Source organism: Limanda limanda, chromosome 18 (assembly GCF_963576545.1).
Source record: "Limanda limanda chromosome 18, fLimLim1.1, whole genome shotgun sequence".
Classification (NCBI taxonomy): domain Eukaryota; kingdom Metazoa; phylum Chordata; class Actinopteri; order Pleuronectiformes; family Pleuronectidae; genus Limanda; species Limanda limanda.
The window spans coordinates 14,752,851-14,773,635 of NC_083653.1; the positions used below are offsets into that span (position 1 = coordinate 14,752,851).

The 20,785-nt window shown below is 41.2% G+C and overlaps 2 protein-coding genes across 2 annotated transcripts in view; both read right to left on the minus strand.

The window, feature by feature from the left end:
• Nucleotides 1-753: 753 nt before the first annotated feature.
• Nucleotides 754-8,534, minus strand: yy1b (YY1 transcription factor b). The gene is made up of 5 exons (XM_061091176.1): nucleotides 7,812-8,534; nucleotides 6,158-6,308; nucleotides 5,233-5,293; nucleotides 2,737-2,895; nucleotides 754-1,858 (listed from the first exon to the last, which is right to left on the minus strand). The coding sequence occupies exons 1-5, from the start codon at nucleotides 8,395-8,397 to the stop codon at nucleotides 1,676-1,678; spliced, it is 1,140 nt and encodes a 379-aa protein (XP_060947159.1). The 5' UTR covers nucleotides 8,398-8,534; the 3' UTR covers nucleotides 754-1,675.
• Nucleotides 8,535-10,720: 2,186 nt separating this feature from the next.
• The window catches only part of evlb (Enah/Vasp-like b), a 29,431-nt gene continuing 19,366 nt past the window's right edge, over nucleotides 10,721-20,785 (minus strand). The window contains exons 4-13 of the mRNA XM_061091911.1: nucleotides 15,921-15,987; nucleotides 13,620-13,687; nucleotides 13,244-13,491; nucleotides 13,039-13,136; nucleotides 12,810-12,849; nucleotides 12,104-12,155; nucleotides 11,695-11,752; nucleotides 11,552-11,609; nucleotides 11,276-11,333; nucleotides 10,721-10,790 (exon numbers count right to left, since the gene is read on the minus strand). Of these exons, the coding sequence (XP_060947894.1) occupies nucleotides 10,753-10,790; nucleotides 11,276-11,333; nucleotides 11,552-11,609; nucleotides 11,695-11,752; nucleotides 12,104-12,155; nucleotides 12,810-12,849; nucleotides 13,039-13,136; nucleotides 13,244-13,491; nucleotides 13,620-13,687; nucleotides 15,921-15,987 (785 nt within the window). The 3' untranslated portion in view covers nucleotides 10,721-10,752. The remainder of the gene's footprint in view (nucleotides 10,791-11,275; nucleotides 11,334-11,551; nucleotides 11,610-11,694; nucleotides 11,753-12,103; nucleotides 12,156-12,809; nucleotides 12,850-13,038; nucleotides 13,137-13,243; nucleotides 13,492-13,619; nucleotides 13,688-15,920; nucleotides 15,988-20,785) is intronic.

Here is a 20,785-nt window from a genome sequence, read left to right on the forward strand (position 1 = left end):
TTTGTAGCAGCTTTCCACCAATGTAGACGTCTTCATGTGCGTGGCGGAGGAGTCGCTGGAGTTCCTAATATCTGAGAGCAACAAATAGCGCTGCTTTCAAGTGCAGTAGGGAAATGAAAGTGAAATTAATTTGAGGTTAGGGAAAAGGATGTGGGAGCCCTTTGTGTTAAAACATTGTAATTTGGCAGTTTTCTCTCCTGAGCAAATTATGAAGTTAATAGAAAATTATGTATGACTTTCATTGTAGATTCATCTAATTATTTTCTTTTACACCAGAGCTTGAATATAGTGGCCGAGAGGCCTCACACAATCGCGATAACAGAAAACAGTGATGCAAAAGAAACAACAAGAATGCGAAAGTGACAACATGACAAAAAAAAAGACAACTGTGCATTCTTCCTTTCTGGCTGCTCCAAGCACCTGTACTGAAAAACCTCAAGAGCACAAGCATCAAATTTTAAGCTGTGGCTGGATTGACCGAGTTCTCGAAAGCACCTGCTCACCTAAAGGCTTGTTTCATCTCAACATCCACTGTGGTTGTGTTTCCACTGAGTCGCTCTTCCATTTGTGTTTTCTGTGATACGTCTCGGTCATCGTACCTAAAGCTTGTTTAAAAAATTACATTTCATCAGACATTTCAGTTATATATGATGGAGCTGGAACCAGAGCATTTTTTTGGGAACACAGATTCTATTTTGATAAAATGAAGAGCATCAGTGGTTTATCAAAAAGATACACTGAGTAAAAACTTAGTGTATTTTGACAGGGTTGCAATGACCCATTTTATTGTGGGCAGTTGAGATACATGGGTGTAAATATCAACAAAGGAAGTAAATGGTTGACTTCGTCTGTACATTACATTCTAACAAAGAAAATGATGGTCTTGCAGTCAGGTTAACGTACGCTTCAGATACTTCACATGAGACAGAGTAAGTGTATATTACCCATTCATCTGTGTAAAGACAATTCATAGAAAATATAAAGCAACTCATGACTAAAAGTTTAAATGGTTAACACTTTAAATCACACCTCTATCTATGTCTACATAATCTTAATACAGCCATACAATACAAGTATACAAGGTTATTTTGTGGTTAGAGAAAAGTACAACCAAAGAGGGTATGGAAAGCAAACATAACAGCTGTTTTTTTTAATTTCTCATACATGTGAGACGGGTCACACAAGACCGGGGCCGTTTTGTATCATAGGTACGATCTCATAATGCAGGAGAAAGAAAAAATAAAATCACAATCTTACTAAACATAGCCTGAGTCAAGTGTACAATATGCACACTCGAGGAAAATAAAAGCTATGCGAGAAAATAAGATACTAAAGGATCGCTGCTTCTCTGCTCACTCTGGTAAAAATAAGTCTCTGATGTGTGTCCTTGAGTTCCATCTTCTGGCAGCTGAGCGCCACTGGAGAAACAAAGGGGAGCGTGTTGGCCGAGTTTGGGGAATAGTCACTGTGATCCTCATCCAGTAAGTCAGCAGAAGAGAGGGGGACGCAGGAAAACTAGCTGATTTTCAGTGTTTCTTTTTTTTTAAAGTCACATTTTTGTTATATAAATCAATGAAGTCTCAAGCCTTTCATTCCATCTTCAAAAGAGGGGTGTGCCGCCAGGATGCTCTTCTTTTTTCCCCGTCTGTGTGGCTGGACGCTGGTGGACGGGTCCTCATTGGTTGTTTTTGGCTTTGGCATGTGTCAGAATGTGAGACTTTAGGTTGGTTGACTGGGCGAACTTCTTATTGCAGCCGTCGAAAGGGCAGACGTAGGGTCGGTCTCCAGTGTGGATCCGCACGTGTGTGCGCAGGTTGAAGTCCAGAGAAAACCTTTTCCCACAGCCTTCGAATGTACACTAAGAAACGAGAGGAAGAGGAGGAGGAGTGTCAGCTTCAGTGACTGACATCGGCTTTGATAAACCTCTTCCCCACATCGGATACTTACTACATTAGCTTACATTAGTATTAGCCCATCACTTCCTTAGCATTGGCTCACAGTTCTGTATCTATTCTGGAAAGTTTACGCTCCAGCCAACGCTAACAAATATAACAGGAAGTTTGCCAAACACAGTTAGTCCTCATCCAAAAATCAATTTTTTATGTCGTGTTAAAAGTGAAAACTGTTTATTTTAGAAGAAGTGTAACAGTTTGAACTTATATTTATCCGTATTATACTTATAATAATGGCATTGTCTACTTGTAGACTGTAAATCTAGAAAAACTGAGTTTCTTTTTTGCCATCAGCTGATGAAGATGCTGACTTTTCACTTGAGACATGCAACATGATCCAAGTATTTTAGGATGATATCATGTATTAGGATATAAAACATATTAGATTATTCTGCAATATTCTCATGTTAAAATACCAGTCAGACTAAAGCATTAAAAAGTCAGCCTGTGATTTTTATAAATGATTATGATTAACTAGCTAAGGTACAGCATTATCATCTTCCAGTGACTGACCTGATTCTAGATTAAAGATTCAAATAATTAGCCATTAACTTTTCAGTGTATTCCCAAACTCTTGAGTTCATGCAAAATCTTGGCCAATGAGTTATCCTCCACAGACAAAGTTAACTACAGTGTTAATTAATTTAGTACATGGTGGGTGTTCATTCTGAGCCCTTAAAGTGAGCATTTCTTATTTTCCCAAACTGGAACTATCATATGTGCTTATAATGTTAACATAGTTCCAAGTGTCTCTATTAATGGAGGGGAGTGTGATGTTGCTGACCTGGAACGGTTTCTCCCCTGTGTGAACGAGTTGGTGGCGTTTGAGTTTGGAGCTCTCGACGAAGGCCTTGCCACACTCGGCGCAGACGTGCACTCGGGGTCCGTGGGTGTGGAGATGCTTCCTCATGGCTGAGTTATCCCTGAACATTTTTGTGCAGCCCTGGGGAGAAAAAAGACAAAGAAAGTTTTGGAGACGCTGAAGTGGGGCAACATCAGATTTATGCTTCTATATAAACACATATGCAGCAGAAAGAAAAACTAAGAATAAACTGGTTTTCTGAATAATTTAGTTATTAAATGTGAAATGTCAAATCATATAGACAAACAATATGTGGAAGCTAATGACAATAATAATCTTTTGTGTCTTTGTTGAAAACACTCAATCATTCACAGCCTGCTGAAAAAAATTACGTGAACCCTTGGATTTCTACAAGTGGTTGAAAATTATTTTGGTAGAATTAACATCAAACAAGCTTTTTTCCTGTAACTGCAGATTAGACCGGCACAATGTTCGGGAGGAGTTTTGGAGCGTTCGTCTGACAGAGCTGCTTCAGCTCAGACATATTCAGAGGATGTCTGGTGTGAGCTGCTGTCTGAGCTCATTTCACAGCATCTGTACTGGGTTCAAGTCTGGGCTCTAACTGGGACACTCCAGCAGGTGGGTTCTCTTTGTTTGATGTCGTTCTGTTGTAGATTTATTCACGGTTCAGTCATTGTCCTGCTGCATTACGCAGCTTCTACTGAATTTCAGCTGGCAGGCAGACAGTGCCGTAAAAGACCTTGATAAATATAGGATTTAATTTCCCCTTCAAATGGTGTACAGCTCCACATGCCAAGAGAGAGCACAGCAGCCTCGAAAATGGTGCTAAATCAGCCGTACCTCACTATTCAGATGATGTTTTAGTGATAAATGTTCTTCCTAAAAACTGGAACCACCTTAAGCAACATGTCCAGACATTTCTGAAGGTTGCCTTTTTATTCATGAACGCAGCAAGAGATTCCGGGGTAGAGCATGTAGGAGGCAGACCATGACGTATAAACTCATGCTTTTATTTACAGCACATAAACGCAAGCATAAGCCATCAACCTGCGTCTTCTACATGTATGGCGCCTGTTTTTCATCCCGAAATATTTGTATTCATTTTGTATTTTTCAGTTTCATATCTATTGTGTGTTAGAGATGTCACTGACACAACCACTCAGTTGCTGTGAAATGTCCTGCTGCTCTAACTTTTACCACTTGGATATTTAACTAGGGAGCTTGCAGGAAAAGTTCCAGAAAATGTCTGGGACAACTGCCTTGGACATTTGAGGTCTCATATCCAGGCCATCTGGAAAATTTCTGGGAAATATACAGACTTGTGTCTGAGAGCAGATTTAGTGTTATAAGCCCACTAAACATTTTCCTAGAAGTGGTCTGAAATGTCAAGCTGTTAAACTTCAGCCATCAGTGATGTTTGTTTTGGAGAGTAGTAGACAGCAGCAGGATCCACCATGATGAGCATGTTGCAGACTCACAAACCGAGATGTTGACTAGCCCTAATGATTGCTGTCAGCCTTTAGCAGTTACTCTCGAGGTGTTTATAACGTCACTGATGATCCTGCAGTGTCTTCGGATTCCTCTCTGCTGGGCGCCCTCTTCTAAGGGAGCGCAGCCACAGAACTAAATCATATCTATTTACAGACAGTTTGTCTGACTGTGGACTGATGAATATCTAAACTGCTTTAGACGATTTCGTAAACATTTCCAGCTTCATGCAAATCAACACTTCTTGATCATAAATCCTCTGAGAGCTCCTTCCTGCAAAGCACCATTCACGTCATTAGATGCTTCTCGTGAACAGAAAAATGGAAATGTTCAAGTTTTTTTATATGTTGAAGCAGCGCTAACCTCCAATCTGGTTTCATTGATTTGACCACAGGTTTATTAACTACTGACTCCAATAAGCTATTGTTGGTGATTAGCCTCGGGGTCCACATACCACACTGTGAATTAATGAATAATGTATGATTGAATAATACATCGATTCATATGTCGTTAGTATAAATAGATTGAGAATTATACCCGATGAACCATATTTATGACCAATTCATACAAATCGAAAATACATATTTTTTCTAACGACTGAAATGTCGAGTTTCCTCAATATCTTTAATCACTTTAACTTTAAATCAAGTTTAAACCCTGAAAATAAGTGGATCCGGCTTCATTCTCCACTGAAGTGTTAATTTTCTGTTAACACCTTCACTCTAATAGCGGACAATATTATATATTACCTTTATATTAGCTGAACAGGTATAGTTTGTTCTCCCAAGTATATGAACATTATCCTCTACATTTGAGAGCCGCTTTAACTGCTCAATAACAGTTTCACTTTAATTTTTCAATTACACAAAAAGCAACAATGTAAGACTCTTTACCCCGTTAGGAACAATTATATCTTATCACAGTAAAGTGGTTGTAACGTGTGTCCAGGGAAAGTGTCATCAGACTCACTTTATGAGGGCAAGCTATCGTCCGAGGAGCGTCGTCCTCTTTGACTTTCCTGGGTTTCATTCTGTTTGGAATAAAAAGAACACGTTTCAATGCCATCCCATCATCCCATACACCTATGTTAGCTACGAGGAGTTTAATGTTGAGTTTCTCAGTTATCAGAGTTCCAGTGATGGGGTGTATGCCGCAGTAAACACATTGCTGCTTGACATTTCACCTTCACACAACAAAGGGAGGAAAAACAAGCTTCACATTTCACTGATCTTCACGTACAAGATGCCAAAACAACGTTTGAAAATATTTAAATAATATTCATATCCTTGTCCAAATGTATCGTCTCCTGCTTCTTTTCTCTGTAAGTTATTAACTCCTGATTGCACAAAATCCATTTAGAAAGGTCATCTTTCATTAGAACTCTCATGAGTATTTGCTGACACTTTAAAAGAGTAACTGATTAAATGACAAAATAATTGGATGAAAAACCAATAATGAAAATGAAAAAGTGTCTAAACTGAAAATGACAAATCCTGGTGATTGTTTATATTTTTCAAAATTAACAACAGAATAAACATCTAGGTACTTAATATCTCTTATTATGATGTCCTATCAATAGTATACACATAAAGTATGCACATCAAATATTTACCATACAATAGACATACGTTTAACTCACTTATTTTTTGTATTCATTGTTTGCACAAGTGAGCTTTAAATATAAAAATGTAATCAAAAAACTTGTTGCTACACAAAAATGTAAGATTGAAATTTTTTGGCAACACAATTTCTGACGATTGTACCGGAGCCATATTTGTACAGTACATTTCATCCCGTTAATTTCATTTCATTTGAATTAATAATGTGCTTTTAATTATTCCTCACATTTACTCTTGGGAACCAGTTCTGCAGAGACCCTGCGACTCACACTCACCTGGCAAACTCAGCCAGCTGCTTGGGGTCTGACAGGTCGATCCCTGGGATGCCACCAGGGGGCAGCTTCTTCCCCGTCATGTACTCGGAGTAGTCTGGAGGAGAGTTCTCCCCGACGATCTGCTCCTCCACCACCGACTCATGGTCGATGTCTTTATAGTTATCTAGGACAAAGTTACAGAGACTGAACCGATACCACAGTACTGTGTCCCTAACTGCAGACCTGTGGGATGAACAGATCTGCTGCTGCTAATCATTGAGTTGCAGTAAGAATCAAATTACTGTTGCATAGTTACTCTGAAATAATATAACAATGACAGTTCTACACACCAATAGTGAGGTATTTACTTATAAACAGTTCACCCCCTACAGCCAAGAGTGCTACACTTATTTATTTAGTTTTGTAATTTACACAAAAATCTGCTGAAATAAATTAAAACAAATGTGGATACTAATAAGTAATCTTCTTAAAATTGTATACAATTAAAGAAAACCATTGCGTGGGGGCAATAAGAATTAACGTTGTGTGCAAAAACACTAACAAATGCAACACAACTTGCTTTAAAAGACATTAGTGCTGTTTCCCTCCCTACAAATTTGAGGGGGGGTTAAAACGGCTACTACTACTTCCGCTCTGGTTATAATAAAAGTCACATTACTGTTGCATGATTATGGAGCAATCATGAAAATATGTCACATTTCTAAGCAGCATTTACTTATATATTTGATTTCACTCCCTATTGCAGATAGTGCTGCACTTTTTACTTTGTGCCAAAATCTGCTTTTTAAAAAAAATCATCATTTCAATATAATGCTAAATGCTTCAATGACAGGTAAACAAACACACGGCAATGCATTGAATCGTTATATTAAAATGTCCCTGTTCATTCAAATGACTTGTGATCTATAAATAGCCTCAGATCCTGGCTGTGTGCAGAGTGAACGGGTTTATTAGCGGCAACAACCAGTTCAAGCTGTTTTTCTCCTCATTTGGCAGCTCAACAAAACAAAGAACACAAGCTCTCTGCTGTTATTTAATCCTACATATTAATGCTGGATTAGCCCCTGGCTGGTGCTAGTGTGCTCACAGCACCATCACACAGGCTGCTAGCATGATGCAGACGCTAGCATGTGTGGCTAACTAGCTCCGCCAGCACCCGGAGCTAATCAGCGAAACCATTAACCGGCTCAATGGCGCCTAGCTCGAATATTTCACACATTTTAAACTTTGGTCGTCTTTACGTGACTATTCTGCGGCGAATAAGCTGCATTTACGCGGTGAATTCGCCACAGAATTGCGGTCTGAGGACACATGAAAACCCCGTCTGTCTCAGCCCCGAGCACAGCCGCCATATCTGCCCGGCCGCGACTATCGCCATTTTTTCGGGGCCGCCGCCATACTTACTAGACTCGGGGAATATGGCGGCGCCCAGCAACACCTAAAACATGGCCTCCCTTCAAAACAAAAACATATCGGAGTGATACATCGGGGCTTCGCATCGACAAACGCGGAATATTGGTCTCTTCTCGCCGCGGTGCGACGGGACCACTCCAGGAACTAGTCTGGTGCAGCAGGACAACGCCCAGGCAACGAGGCCTCATGCAAACAGGCTAACAACGGAGCTGACAGCCGCGGCCGGGCCAGCGGTACTTACCCGATGCCCACATCGTGACAGAAAACTCCCCCTCCAGTGTCTTTATTTGCACCTGCTTCTGCTCCCATTTTCTCCCGCCGGCCTCCGCGCCGCTCAGGTAGCTCTTTTTGCCCGCTTTCTTCCCCCCGCCGCCCGCTCGTTTCACCCGGCCCCCAGAGCTCTTCCCGGCAACAGTCACCAAAGTCTGCTCGATGTACTCGTCCTCCACCCCCGGAGCAGGCACCGGGATGAGGATCTGGTCCTCGTACCCGCCGCCGTCCGTGTGCATGTCCGAGTCGTCCCCGCCGACCACCTCCTCCCGGGTCTGCACCAGGATCACCTCCTGATGGTGGTGGTGGTGATGGTGGTGATGGATCGAGTGCGGGTCGTCCGAGACCAGCGGCTGCAGCGCGATCATCGGCTGCCCGTCCTCGTCGTCGTCGTCGTCTTCATCCTCGTCCTCGTCGTCGGTGTCATCCCCGCCGACCACCGTGGTCTCGATCGTCTCCACCGGTATCGTCTCCACCTCTATCTCGTGGAGCTCCACGATCTCGGCCGGCATCTCCGAGCCGTCTGTCTCGATGTACAGCGTATCTCCGGATGCCATGTTGAAACCCGCCAGCTTGCCTCTCTCATTCACGCCGTGTTGTGCTCCTGGTTCGGCCCCAAACACACTGGCAGTCTCACACACCCCCTGCTCTGCTCCGCCGTCTCTGCTGCTTCGACAACAACTCCTCTCTCCGGCCCGCCGCAACTCTCGTCGCCACTATGGGCTCTCACGCCAAACATCGCGATACTTGGCTGAGAGCCTGCTCTCACAGTCAGGATGTTCTCTCGGTTTAGTTCTAGTGTTTTTTAAAAGCTTCACAAGTCAGTGGAGTCCCCAACTGATCAATGTTTTTATTTAAGTGTGTATTTATTGATCCTAATTGATTTAAATTCTATTCATGGATATTAGTCTTGATGGGTCTTTTTGATTTACAAGCATCTACAACTGGAAAACCCACTCATTTTCCACCAAAATTTCTCAACATCTGACATATGTTATAACAATTTCTTATTTTTAACTATGAGTAATATGGTACCTGAACTCAACATATGACATGTAATTCAAATTTTTTTATATTATTAATATAACATGTGACCTCAACATATGACATATGTTATAATTTTTGTGTTAAAAGTTCTTTAATTGTTAGTAATATTGCCTTTGACCTCAACATGAAACATAATAAAATAAAATAAATAAATATAAACATCAATTAGTACCAAGATCAATCTGGCCTCTTGTCATAGATTCTCCATGTCCATAGAACTAATGCAAACATATCCCGTCAGCACAATATCTCCCAAACATTTGCCTACAGGGGATGGTAATGATGGAGTATTTAGCTGTAGCTGATACGCTCTAGCTGAATACTAGAGCATTTTACATTTTTACATGTTAATGTAAAAATATCCTTCACGACATGTTATTAAGACCTTGGTTAAGAAGATGATGTCCAATAACCATCGTCAATCGTGTGTTTAATTAAATAATAAAAAATAGTTAATAAATAAGTTTAGTTGCACATATACATGTTTATTGCACTTACATGTAGCACTTGAACTTTGGCTTTTTTTTAAAACTAATTGACTTGATTCTTGTTGTTCAGGGTTTGTACCCTCATGGTTGGATGCACTTAGTGTAAGTTGCTTTGGATAAAAGGGTAAGCTAAATGAAATGTAATATTATGTAATAGTTGCATGCCAATTTAGTCCAACAGCCTCCTCCACTGTGTGCCGCACTTTAATAGCACAATAAGGTTTCACAGAAGCAGCTCAGATGTTTCACACTTCTCTGTGCGGCACCGGCTGTAATTTATGGCTCATATTCAACAAGAACTGCTTTCTGTGTTAAAATGAAAAAAGTGAAAATAAAAGGTGTCAGACATGATTCAAAATAGCACCCAGACAGAACAAAAGGACTGAGATGGCCTCATTTATCCGATACATTGCACACAGTTTTATTTAAATTCACTTTAAACTCGTTTTTGTTGTTGTTGTCAAACCAGGAAGCACTTTGTCATAAAAGGAGAGAATAAAATGAACAATACTTCACCATATCCTTGCAGCCAATAAACATTTTATTAACAACATGATCACAAATACTCTGGTGTATTATTTCATTTTTTATACGATTGCAATATCCAAAGAAGTTTATCCCACCCTTGGTTTCAGGTCTGAGCCTGTTTTTTTCTGCCATACATAGCTGTGCTGGCCAAAAGGATAAAAAACATTTTTTTAAATGTTCTGGGAATAATGATAAGAAATACATTTTTTGGATGTGATCGCAAGTGTATTTAAAACAAAAACCAAATGAAAAGAACCAATATAAAATACAAAAGGATGACGTAAAATGATGTGCAATGTTAATTATCAACATTATTGTTACTATCATATTCTCATTATCATTTCCTCATTGTTACCATTGTACTCACTACACTACTACTACTCATATTAACATGACATAGACAATCATATAAATGATAGCAATAATAATGAAAATGATAGTAATAATAAAAAAAAAAAAGTTTAAAACAGACCTGTGAAAAACAAACAGAAGACAAATAAAATCATATACATTTTATTATATTTCCTTTGGGCCGAGGACAGAGGGGCGAAGATGGGCTGACAGACGGACAGAAAATGTTTATAAATCAGAGGAATCAGTGCGAGAGTGTGCCCCATTCACATCTTTGTCTCCAAACACACAAACCAAATGTTACACAGACACGCCTGAGGTGTTAGATCAACGTCGCTGCATTGCTTCAACACCACAGCTGAACAGGGTGAGTGGATGTCACAGTTTGGGCCTTCGTCCCTGACTTCTTTTCTCCTCCTCCCTCCTCAGGGCCACAGCAGCTGTTGCAGGGGCAAGGGTTCGAAAAGGTGGTTCATGTCGGGGAGCAGCTCTAAGACATTATGTCGTACTAATTCGACTGAGTTCATGTCTAATGGCTGGAAAGAGAAAAAACATAGGAACAAGTTTAGTTTGACTGTTCAGGTTCTGGTGCTGATGTGACAAGTTAGAGATAATATATAATAGTATAAACTGAACAATGCACATGACCCTTCTTTAGTACACAGGTCAACAATGTCATAAATAATTTGATTCTCATAAATATAACAATATGAAATTATTTAATGAATCTAATTAAGTTATTTATATTGTTCATATCAGTGAGAGTTGATACATTATGTCTGTAGCCATGCGTTGCTGCAGGCCTATGTGTAAAAGGTTTTCATGAAATTACAGAATTCAGTTTTCTGGGATTCTAGTGCAACCCAGTGGTCACATCTCTACATTACGACCAAACTCCCACCATCCCACTGGGTAGATTTCCTATCAAACAGTCACTAGTGTTTGTTGAAGAAAGAAAATATTCCTTCATTTTCATTGATTAACCCGGTTTCTGTCTGTTTAAAGACAAAGTGAAACGTACCATCGATGATTTCCTCCTTTACTTTGTGCAATTCACGGAACACCTCTTCCAAGATTTCCTGGTGAAGCAAGAACAAATGACGTGTTTATGGTACATCTCATATTTCTACTTACAATAGAAATCCTTGTACACAGAGAGAGCAAATGTTAAAAGCAAAAGAGATTTTTCAAATCCAAATCATTTCTTGGGATCCGATTTTTGGAGAGCAAGCGCAAAACTGTTAAAAACACCCAAACGTCATGAGAGTTAATTCAATTTTAAAAAGTGTTTTTTTACCTGTTTCATTCTATCGAGGTCTGCGTCTGTGTCACTGCCACTCCCCACGGGCCGTACCCTGCATAATAATACAAAAATACTCTCTGTTAGATTCACTGCTGCTGCTGTGCTTCACAGACGTATCCAACACTTCCAGCTCTCACCTTGAGACCATGGACCTGTCTGCAGAGTTGGCTCGGTCCCACGGCTTTTTTGCACCATCTAGACGTTAAAGGAGCAGGACGATTAGATGTCGTAACTAGCAGGGAATTACAAACAGCACTCATATTTACATCAGGGCTGGTTTGCCTTCTGACTCTGTTCTTGGTAGAGACATTCGTGTCTAGATGCATGTAACAATGTGGAAGCCTAATTGACTTGTTTAGCAACGTGTGGCACATGGAACAATTAACTCTCACTAATAGAGCAGAACAATCCAATTAAGGCTGCCTGCTGTGTGACTGTCTGCAAGTGTATCTTTAATTTTGAATATGTCTGACTTTACTGACAGAGGATGCTCAAACCACTTGCATTATATTACACAAAACACTTCATGGCTTTAGTTTTCCTCACCTGTGGCGTTCTGTCCACCCCGGGTGTTGGGTGACGGACAATTTGGATCATCCTGAAGAAAGACACAGGTATCAATAAACATCACGACCTCATCCTCATTATGGACACTGCCATTTCTTCTTAATAAGGTTAATTTGGATTTCACACAAAGCTTCTTCTCCTCTCCCTCTTCATCCTATTAATGTCTCATCAATACTTCCCTATAGTCTTTGTGCTTCATCGTTTCAGATCCAGGATCGCGGCTGCGGCCACATCATAGATCGTGGTGGAAGCTGATCGTGGATTATGAACTCTTTTAATCTAATTTTTGTGTCTAATCTAGTTTCAATGGAGGACTAAGTTCTAGTAAGAACTTCATAGTATGATGCAAAGCTCATTTTACTGCACATATGACAATAAAATCTTATTTATCTTATTTTTCCCACTTAAACAAAAAAGCACTTTTCTTTGATTTGATTCCTCAGTCACTTTTTCCTCATCGCACTTTGACTAAGCCTGTGCGTCTATGTTTTTTTAATCCCTATGCAAATAACATAAATTAAGATACAGGCAAAGTGGCAGTGGCATCATTATCACACTCATCTAATCACTAACGACATTATCACAATCCCTAACTCAGTCATCATCCTAATTACCGCAGTAAATCAGACAGCGAGCATAAGCAGCGTGAATCACAAATCCTCGCTTTTCTCAGTCATTGACTCACGTTTTGGCTGTCCTCCGGCTTCTCTGAGGCTAATTTCCTTCTGGGGAAAGGAGAAACCTCAAGTCAGAACGAGGCTGAATACAGGCTTGTCAATAGTTTTAACTGATGCAATAATAATAATCACTAATAGATGCTGAACCACACATTGATTAAACAATTAAGTGAGCAATTATTGTCCAATATGCCTTCAGGATATCGATTGTTTGCTTTCTCAATGCATTACTCTGACCTTCGTGCCAACAGAGCGTTCATCTCCTCCATCAGTCCTCCGCTGCCTCCACTCGTTCTGTTGGCATCGTTTTTGGCGCTTGAGGAGCTGTCCTCAGGCTGAGGAGGTGAGAGGAGAGGTAGTACACATGTCAGTCACGTTTGGTAGAAATAAAACACTAATAATCGGAGTCATCAAAAGCCACAAGGATAAATCAGCGTCTCACTCTTTGAACGCGGCGCAGTTTGGCTCCAGCGATCATCGCGGCGAGTCCCGTCTGCCCAGGCGACTCATCCCCGTCCCCCCCATCGCCCATGGGTAGTGGCGGTGGGAGAGGAGGCTGGGGCGCCCCCGCCGAGGGTGGTGGAGGTCCCGGCGGTGGCGGAGGGGGAGGAGGGCCGCCCATGTTCATTGGGGGAGGTACTACTGGTGGGGCCACAGAGAGCACAGCAGGGTGGCCTTGGAAAGGAGAACCTGGAGGGAGAGTGCGACAAAAACAAAGCAATTTATATGTACTGTACCTGCACCCACTCAACCTTAAAACATATTTTACAGTCAACAATTATTGCACTATATAAATGCCAGTTGACTTATGTGAGTACCTGAGTTGGAGGACCGTCGCTCCCGCTCCAAGTGCGCCTGCATCTGCTGCTGCTGCTCCATCATCTGCCTACAGGGACGGGAAGGAAACACACAGTCTGTCCGTTAATATAACAAACGTCACTTCTTATCTGGGATTCTGTCATTTTTATCCTTGTCTTGGAGTTGCAACTAAACTCAGTTGTTTTTTAAGGCAACTTTATTTTCCAAGGTCTCATCATTTTGTGGAAAATGTGGGATGATTTTCTGTCGCGTTGCTGCAGGCAGCTTTGATTTGAGCAGTTTGTAGACTCAAGTGACTAGTCTACACATTTCGGAGGATGTTTTGACATCGCTGCGCATTTTCCTCTCGTCTATCCAAACCCGCTCCCTTCTTCATCTGCCTCCACCTCACCGCTGCCGTAGAACATCTCATCCCTGTGTTTGATGCCAGAGCCATATGTATGTCACCACTCAGGAGAGAGGGAGAGGGAGAGAGAGAGAGAGAGAGAGAGAGAGAGAGAGAGAGAGAGAGAGAGAGAGAGAGAGAGAGAGAGAGCGAGAGAGAGAGAGAGAGAGAGAGAGAGAGAGAGAGAGAGAGAGAGAGAGAGAGAGAGAGACAGCTCACGGCGAGGAAGTGGAATTTTCCAGCTGTGTGTTGGAGTGCTGAGACAGCAACCTGGTCGACGTGACAGCGGTGCACCCAGCGGGAGTGCTACTGCTGAGTAATACTTCCTCGCTTACACTGGAGAGAGCTCAGTCAAATTAATTTGCATCTGCTGACACACACACACACACATAAGCACACACACACACACACACACACACATCCAAACCCACACACATAAGCACACAATCTCCCCTCACAATCACAACTGTAATCCTTTGTGCCCGAGGTACAGTTTAGCAGACATGGGATCAGATAGAGCTGTAACTCCCATTATATTTGTTCTCTTAAGCCCTGGCATTTGGCATTTGGATGAACCAATAGGCAGAGATGAAACAGGTTTAAAGCGGCAACAAAGACCTAGTTGTGTCTGAGTGTGTCTCTGAAGGGGAAAAGAAGAACAGTAGCCACAGTGGAACAAATATACGCTTGCTTAGTAAACCATGGAAACTGCCTCGAGCAGCATTTTTAATACTACTCCATTATCCATTATTTTTGGATTCTACAATCTGCCGCTACAATTCAGAATAAAAAGAGCCCTCTTGTGTTTGAGCGTTTTTTTTTTTTAAGCTGACTGTCTGAGTTGCTGTGATGGCATATTAAAGGGGAGGACAGGGATGAAAGAGGAATAGGGATAGAAGTCAATACTCTCTCTCTCTGTGTGACAGGTTGCTAGACACATGGGAGTGGACCATCAAAACTAATCCTAACCAGCCTAACACATGCTGTTCAGGCCGAGTTCATTTGCAGTTCATCCACTGGTTTGGAGATAAGTCAGTAAAATGTCCACAGATACCTGAGCTAAAATAACAGAAACCTCAGCAGTAAACATTTTTGGGAGCAGACAGCAAATGTCAGAGCTCTAAATATAGAAGAGGATCATTTATCTCCTTTAAAAATTCAGTTGTTGCAGTGTCACTGTGGACGTGCTCCTGTGCTTTTGTCGCATCCAGAAATCCACTCCTAAAAACCTTTAGTCTGCACCACCTCTTGTTGTGGGTGTTGGGGTCCCACACGAAAACACAGTAATGTTTTGCCACAGTGAATTTTTGTTTATTTCACGCAAAAGATTTCTGTCTTTGTGAATTTGTCAGTGGTTAAAAATGAACAGGGCTCATTTGGATAATGGTAAAGTCACTTTAGCAACTTTTCAATCACAGTTGTTGGGTTGTTTCGTTAACTTGAAGTCTCCAGGTGTACAAAAGTCTGGATGCTAATCTTGGTCCATATCATAGACTGTATGTAAAGATGGACGACATGACAGCTCCGCAGAAGTGAAGCCCATGCGTCTCAATCGCCCCCTGGTGGCTTGCTGCAGTATAGGTAATATACCCCACCTCCTCCATGTTAGTGTAACCGTCAAATCAAATTTTCACAAAGACGGCTCCTAATGTTTTAGGAAGTCAAGTTCAAGTGTTTCTGCGAAACGGGGTAAAACGTTTGGTTTTTCATGATTGAAATTGGCTCGCGATTGGTCAAGTACACGTATCATCATGATATTTGGGATATTTTGGCTTCACTTTTCAGATAGTGGGAAGAATTGAAAACGCGTCGTCCATCTTTGTGTGCAGTATATGTTCCATATACATATTAGATGTTTAAATTCGCAGCTGTTAGCCAACAAGTTAGCCCTTAGTTCTCAGTGGATATGCTTTACCTCGCTCTCTGAACTTCCATCTCATCTGAAGTCGGCCCATTCTGGACTTGGCGCTGGACAGCTGGACCTTAAGAGGAATAAGAGTGAAAACAGAGTAAGAACAGGAGACAGATAAAGTGAAGTGGACCGCAACAATCCATCATGAGCTTTAAAACATTAATTAAAATTTGTGCTAGTCAAGACAATAAACACCCCATTGACAGGGAATTAAACAGCGGTTGATGATGAAGTCCTCTTTCTTCAGTAATGTGGAATGAAAAGCACATTAAGCCCTCACTTTAGATAAATGGACATAAATTAATTTGTCCGCTTTTACTGACATGGGCAAGAAGAACATGATCTGGTGTCGCAGCACAAGACTGCGGTGCTAATCCCTGCCGTCACACTGCTCTTCTGTTACCCACAATGCTCTATTAGGGACACATGATGCTCCATTTGATTATCAATATGGTCTGAGAAGACTATACCCATCACACACACGTGTACACGCACCGTTGTCTGGGTATCGGTGTCTTTTGACATATTTAATTCAGCTAAATTTCAAAGTGAGTGCAAACACACACTTGAAAATACTGCATTGTCCCTCCTGCTTTTATTCAAATCAACGAGAACTATTTTGAGTTAAATGACCTGAAGTCACTTAATCAATGTCAATCACAGAAGAGGACCCGCAAATTCAAGGATGTGTGACTCTCTCCAGCACCCACCCCCCCTCTTGTTTATGATGTTGCACAAGCTACAAGGCTTTTGCGATGTAATCCGTTTAACACCACGAGTGAGGCCTCGCAGATGCAGAGCCAGATAGGGAGCGAAATTAATTTAAGACATGACAAGATGAGGACGAGAGGACATCATGATCGGGGAGAACAATCAAATGGGAATGGATCATCAGTTTCCACATCACTGAACTCCTCTGGGACAATACTAATCTTCATCGTTCCTCCTGAGGACGACTTCCCAAAGAGGGTTCAGAATTTACACTTGTGTCTTGGCATCGGTCTGTTTCGGGAATTGACAAATATATTGAAGTCTTAAACCTTTCCAGAAGTTACAGGAAAGATGCAGTGAAAAGACTTTTATTTTGTTGATTTATGATATCTCCCCTAAGTGCTAATGAGGATTGTTGTGAGGGTAAAAACACAAAAACTCTTGTGTCCTCCAAAGAGACTGTAACCGTCCCGTCTAATGAAACTTGTCCCGTACATTACAGTTTTACAGCTCTACACAGTCGGGCCCTTTTCAGGGTCAATACTCACTGGTGATTCTCTCCACTGCTCACATTTCTAATGGAAGTGACTTTGAGCCAATGGTGCTAATGGCTGCCATTGCTCAAGTAACAAATATCCCAATATAACACAGGACTACAAAAGATCTTACTCATGCCTACCATCAGATACCACATCCAAAACACATACAGGTACACACATACACACACACACACCGTGTCACAAAGGGCTGTAAATAATAATTATGATGATTATGAGTGATCCATCAAATTATTGCTTTCGGATTCCCGCCATCTAATTGTGTTCTTCTTCTTCTGTGCTCAGCGCACTGGCCAAAGGGGTCAACTTTTATGTCAATGCCTTTTTCTTCTTCTTTGTTCAGTTTATTTGTAGGTGACAACCAACATGGAGTTGCATTCCAGCCATCTCCTTAGTTTTTTTCATTAATGACAATGTTCTTCTTCTTCTTCTACTACTTGTACTTCTTCTTGTTCTATTCGGTTTATTGGCAGTAGGCCACCAACGTCAAGGCGCATTACCGCCATCTATTGGATCAGCCTTATCTTCCTCAATTTATGTCAATGCATTTACTTTTTTATATTTTATACTTTACAGATTCATTTGATTCAAAGGATATTTTCCACATTTTAATGGCAGTTTTAACTATTGAACTCTACACATGGGTTTTGTCCATATAAGTTCTGGTATCTATTTCGCAGACTTAATTCAAAACCACGTATATAAAGTATATTGCATGTTGGTAATTTCTGTCATTAGATCAAACATCATCCTCTTGTTGGTCAGGTCTTTTCTTTTTCTGTTCCCTTACAGCTTATACTATTACTCTTATGACATGTATTGGCCTCTGTAGTTAATTGACCAAAGTCAGATTTTTGGTTTAGATCACTAGATATTTGATCTCTTTTACAAATGACACAGTATGAGATAATTAATTTAATCCATACAATTTCAAGAAACCTGGAAAGTAGGCATCCTCTTCTGAAAAAGAGAGAGTAACAGCAATTATTTCTACAGCAGACTATGTTTTGACTCTACAATTTCCCTTTTACAAAACTAGAGATAGCATTACAAATTGTGGAGTAGCTGACAGCATGAGGAGAGGCATCATCTAGCTTTGCTAGAACTTAAAATATGTAGATGTAAATCTTATCCTTATCCTGTCAGACCTTCAAAAGTTGGGAATGGATCTCAGTGTGCACTGAAAAAGCATTTGAGATCATTCAGGACAGATGCTCCTGCCAGATCTGAACTGATTCATAAAGATCCAATCAATCAATCTAAAAGTTCGAAAAATAAGTTTGTGTGTTTAAAAACAGCAGTTTATATAATGCAATAATAGCACCTTAAATAATACTTTTCATTTATATAAAAAAGTGCAGTGCTTTAACTTGTGTTATAAGCAGCAAAATTATTTATAATTTATATTATGATTGTCGTGTAACTGTTTAACTATAAAAGCAGCCGATGGCCAAGAAACTGTCCAATCAGTGAGTCACACACTTGTAGGAATGGATACTGCAACTGTACCAAGTACACACACACACAACAAACACAGACACACACACTTTGAATGAGAGTTGTCACACAGGGGTTCAAACACAGACACACAGAGCTTTACTACCTACATGACATGCTGAAGAAGAGGAACCGGCTGTAGCAGACACAGAGGCACTGGCAGACCCACTCCCCGCTGAACATCTCTCGCCTTCAGCTACTTTCCCTCCTCTTCCTCACCCTCCATCACATCCCTCTCTCTCCTCACCTGCGTTTCTCCCCTCCTCCACCCAGCCACTGTATCATCTGTCATCTTCTTGTAATCCACACCTCCCGGCAGAGGCAGAGGCAGAGGCAGAGGCAGCAGCAGCGCAGCGAGCGGCTCTGGTTAATGTTTCAAAAGGTCGTGTTTGTCTGTAGGCTGTGCGGCCTAATGCAATGCACTCACACGCACATACTGCAGCGAGCTCATCTTAATGTATACCTGTGTTGGACTGAGCATCGCACATGTAGATTTTATTTTGAATATAAAATGAGCAGTCAATCACTCATCCCAGGTTCAAGAATGAAATTTAACCTACTGTGAAGAATTATGATTGAAAGCTCCAGAATTGCAACCTTGTGGTGACATTCGTGACAACTTCGAAAAATCTCAATTCATAAATTGTTTCTTTCAATGACTCAATCAAATGTCAGGCTTTGGCCTCCTTGCCACTAGAGGGTGTAGGCACACATGCTTAGAAAGCAAGTCACATTCTGATCTTTGCATTACAAGGTGTCTAAGTGTCTTATGTCACCAAATGGAGTACAAGTTAAATTTGTTGCATTGTTGGAGAGGGAAAATAGGAAAACAACACACCACCAGCCCTCATTCACCCACCTCTGGAAGCTTCTATTCATGCAAAGTGTGTGTGATAGTGGTGAGATAATGTTTCCTTCCATGCAGCTCAGGCCACTTTTGTAATTTGGCAAGCTGGTAACATTGAGGAGTTTAGTCTATATGAGTGTCAAGTGTGTGTATCCCTCTCTTGTGTGTTTGTGCACTTGTGTTTGGCTGATGTCACTTGAGCCTCTTTGTTCCCCGTCCCCGTGATGTTAGACAGATGAAAAGATCTGCTCTCTAGCACAGCACCCAGGGGAGATCGTCTCAATGACTCACTCTAATTAAGAGGCTTGAGGGGACGGCAGGGGGAGACACACACACACACTCATACACACCCACACACTGCTGGAGTTATGACAGGCAAGCTGAGTCTCTAATTCTCTCACTCTCTAGTTCATATTCAGTGTCTCTCCATTTTAAACACACGTATGCAGACACACACTTGAATACGCATAGAGCTCAACACTGCCACACATCCATTATTAAGACAACCTGTCTTTTTCTGCAACGACATGTCAAAAGTCGACAAAAGACTGCAGCTATTCTTAGACGTGATTGGCTACAGCAGTGCCCCCTTATCTATTTTTAATAACCCTCTGACGACATATGTCACAGTAGAAGCGCTTGGCTGACGCTCTGTAGGTGAGAATCTGTCATCGTTTATGATTTGCTGAGGACGCTGTGTCATGACTTATATCTCCAAGTGTCCAGTAGAGGGGACTAGGTGTCAAAATGAAGCTGAACTATATTCATACTCCGATCTGATCTGATACTCAAAGACAACAGTGAGGTCACAGGAAATGAAGGGAAGAGAGAGAAGAGGGACGATAAAGCAACAAAGATTCTCAACAAATTAACTTTTCATTCAAACTACAGGATCATTTTCGGATTTGATGAGGATTTAAGCTTTCAAATAATCTCAATAACTAATGATAAACCTAATTTATATAGAACCTTTCCGAAACATTGTTACAAGGCGCTTTAAAGCGTCTGTGGCTCCGGTGGTGGAGTGGGTTGTCCACTAACCAAAAGATCAGCAGTTCAATCCCTGACTCTCCCATACCCAAGTGTCTTTAGGCAAGATACTGGACCTCAGACAGCCCCTGACAGCTGTACCAGTGTGTGAGTGATGTGCGATGATGTACATAGATGCATTGTGGGAATGTGTGTGTGAATGGGTGAAAAAACTGAACTGTAAAGTGCTTTGAGAGGTTATCAAGACTAGAGGTGCTATATAAATA

What these genes read in the sequence shown, in the direction of transcription:
- yy1b (XM_061091176.1), bottom strand. Translation starts at nt 8,397, where the DNA reads ATGGCATCCGGAGATACGCTGTACATCGAGACAGACGGCTCGGAGATG. An exon ending in CGATAGCTTGCCCTCATAAA is followed by an intron (nt 2,896 to 5,232) that starts GTGAGTCTGATG and finishes TTTTCTCCCCAG; the next exon opens with GGCTGCACAAAAATGTTCAG. An exon ending in CAGGGGAGAAACCGTTCCAG is followed by an intron (nt 1,859 to 2,736) that starts GTCAGCAACATC and finishes CTCGTTTCTTAG; the next exon opens with TGTACATTCGAAGGCTGTGG.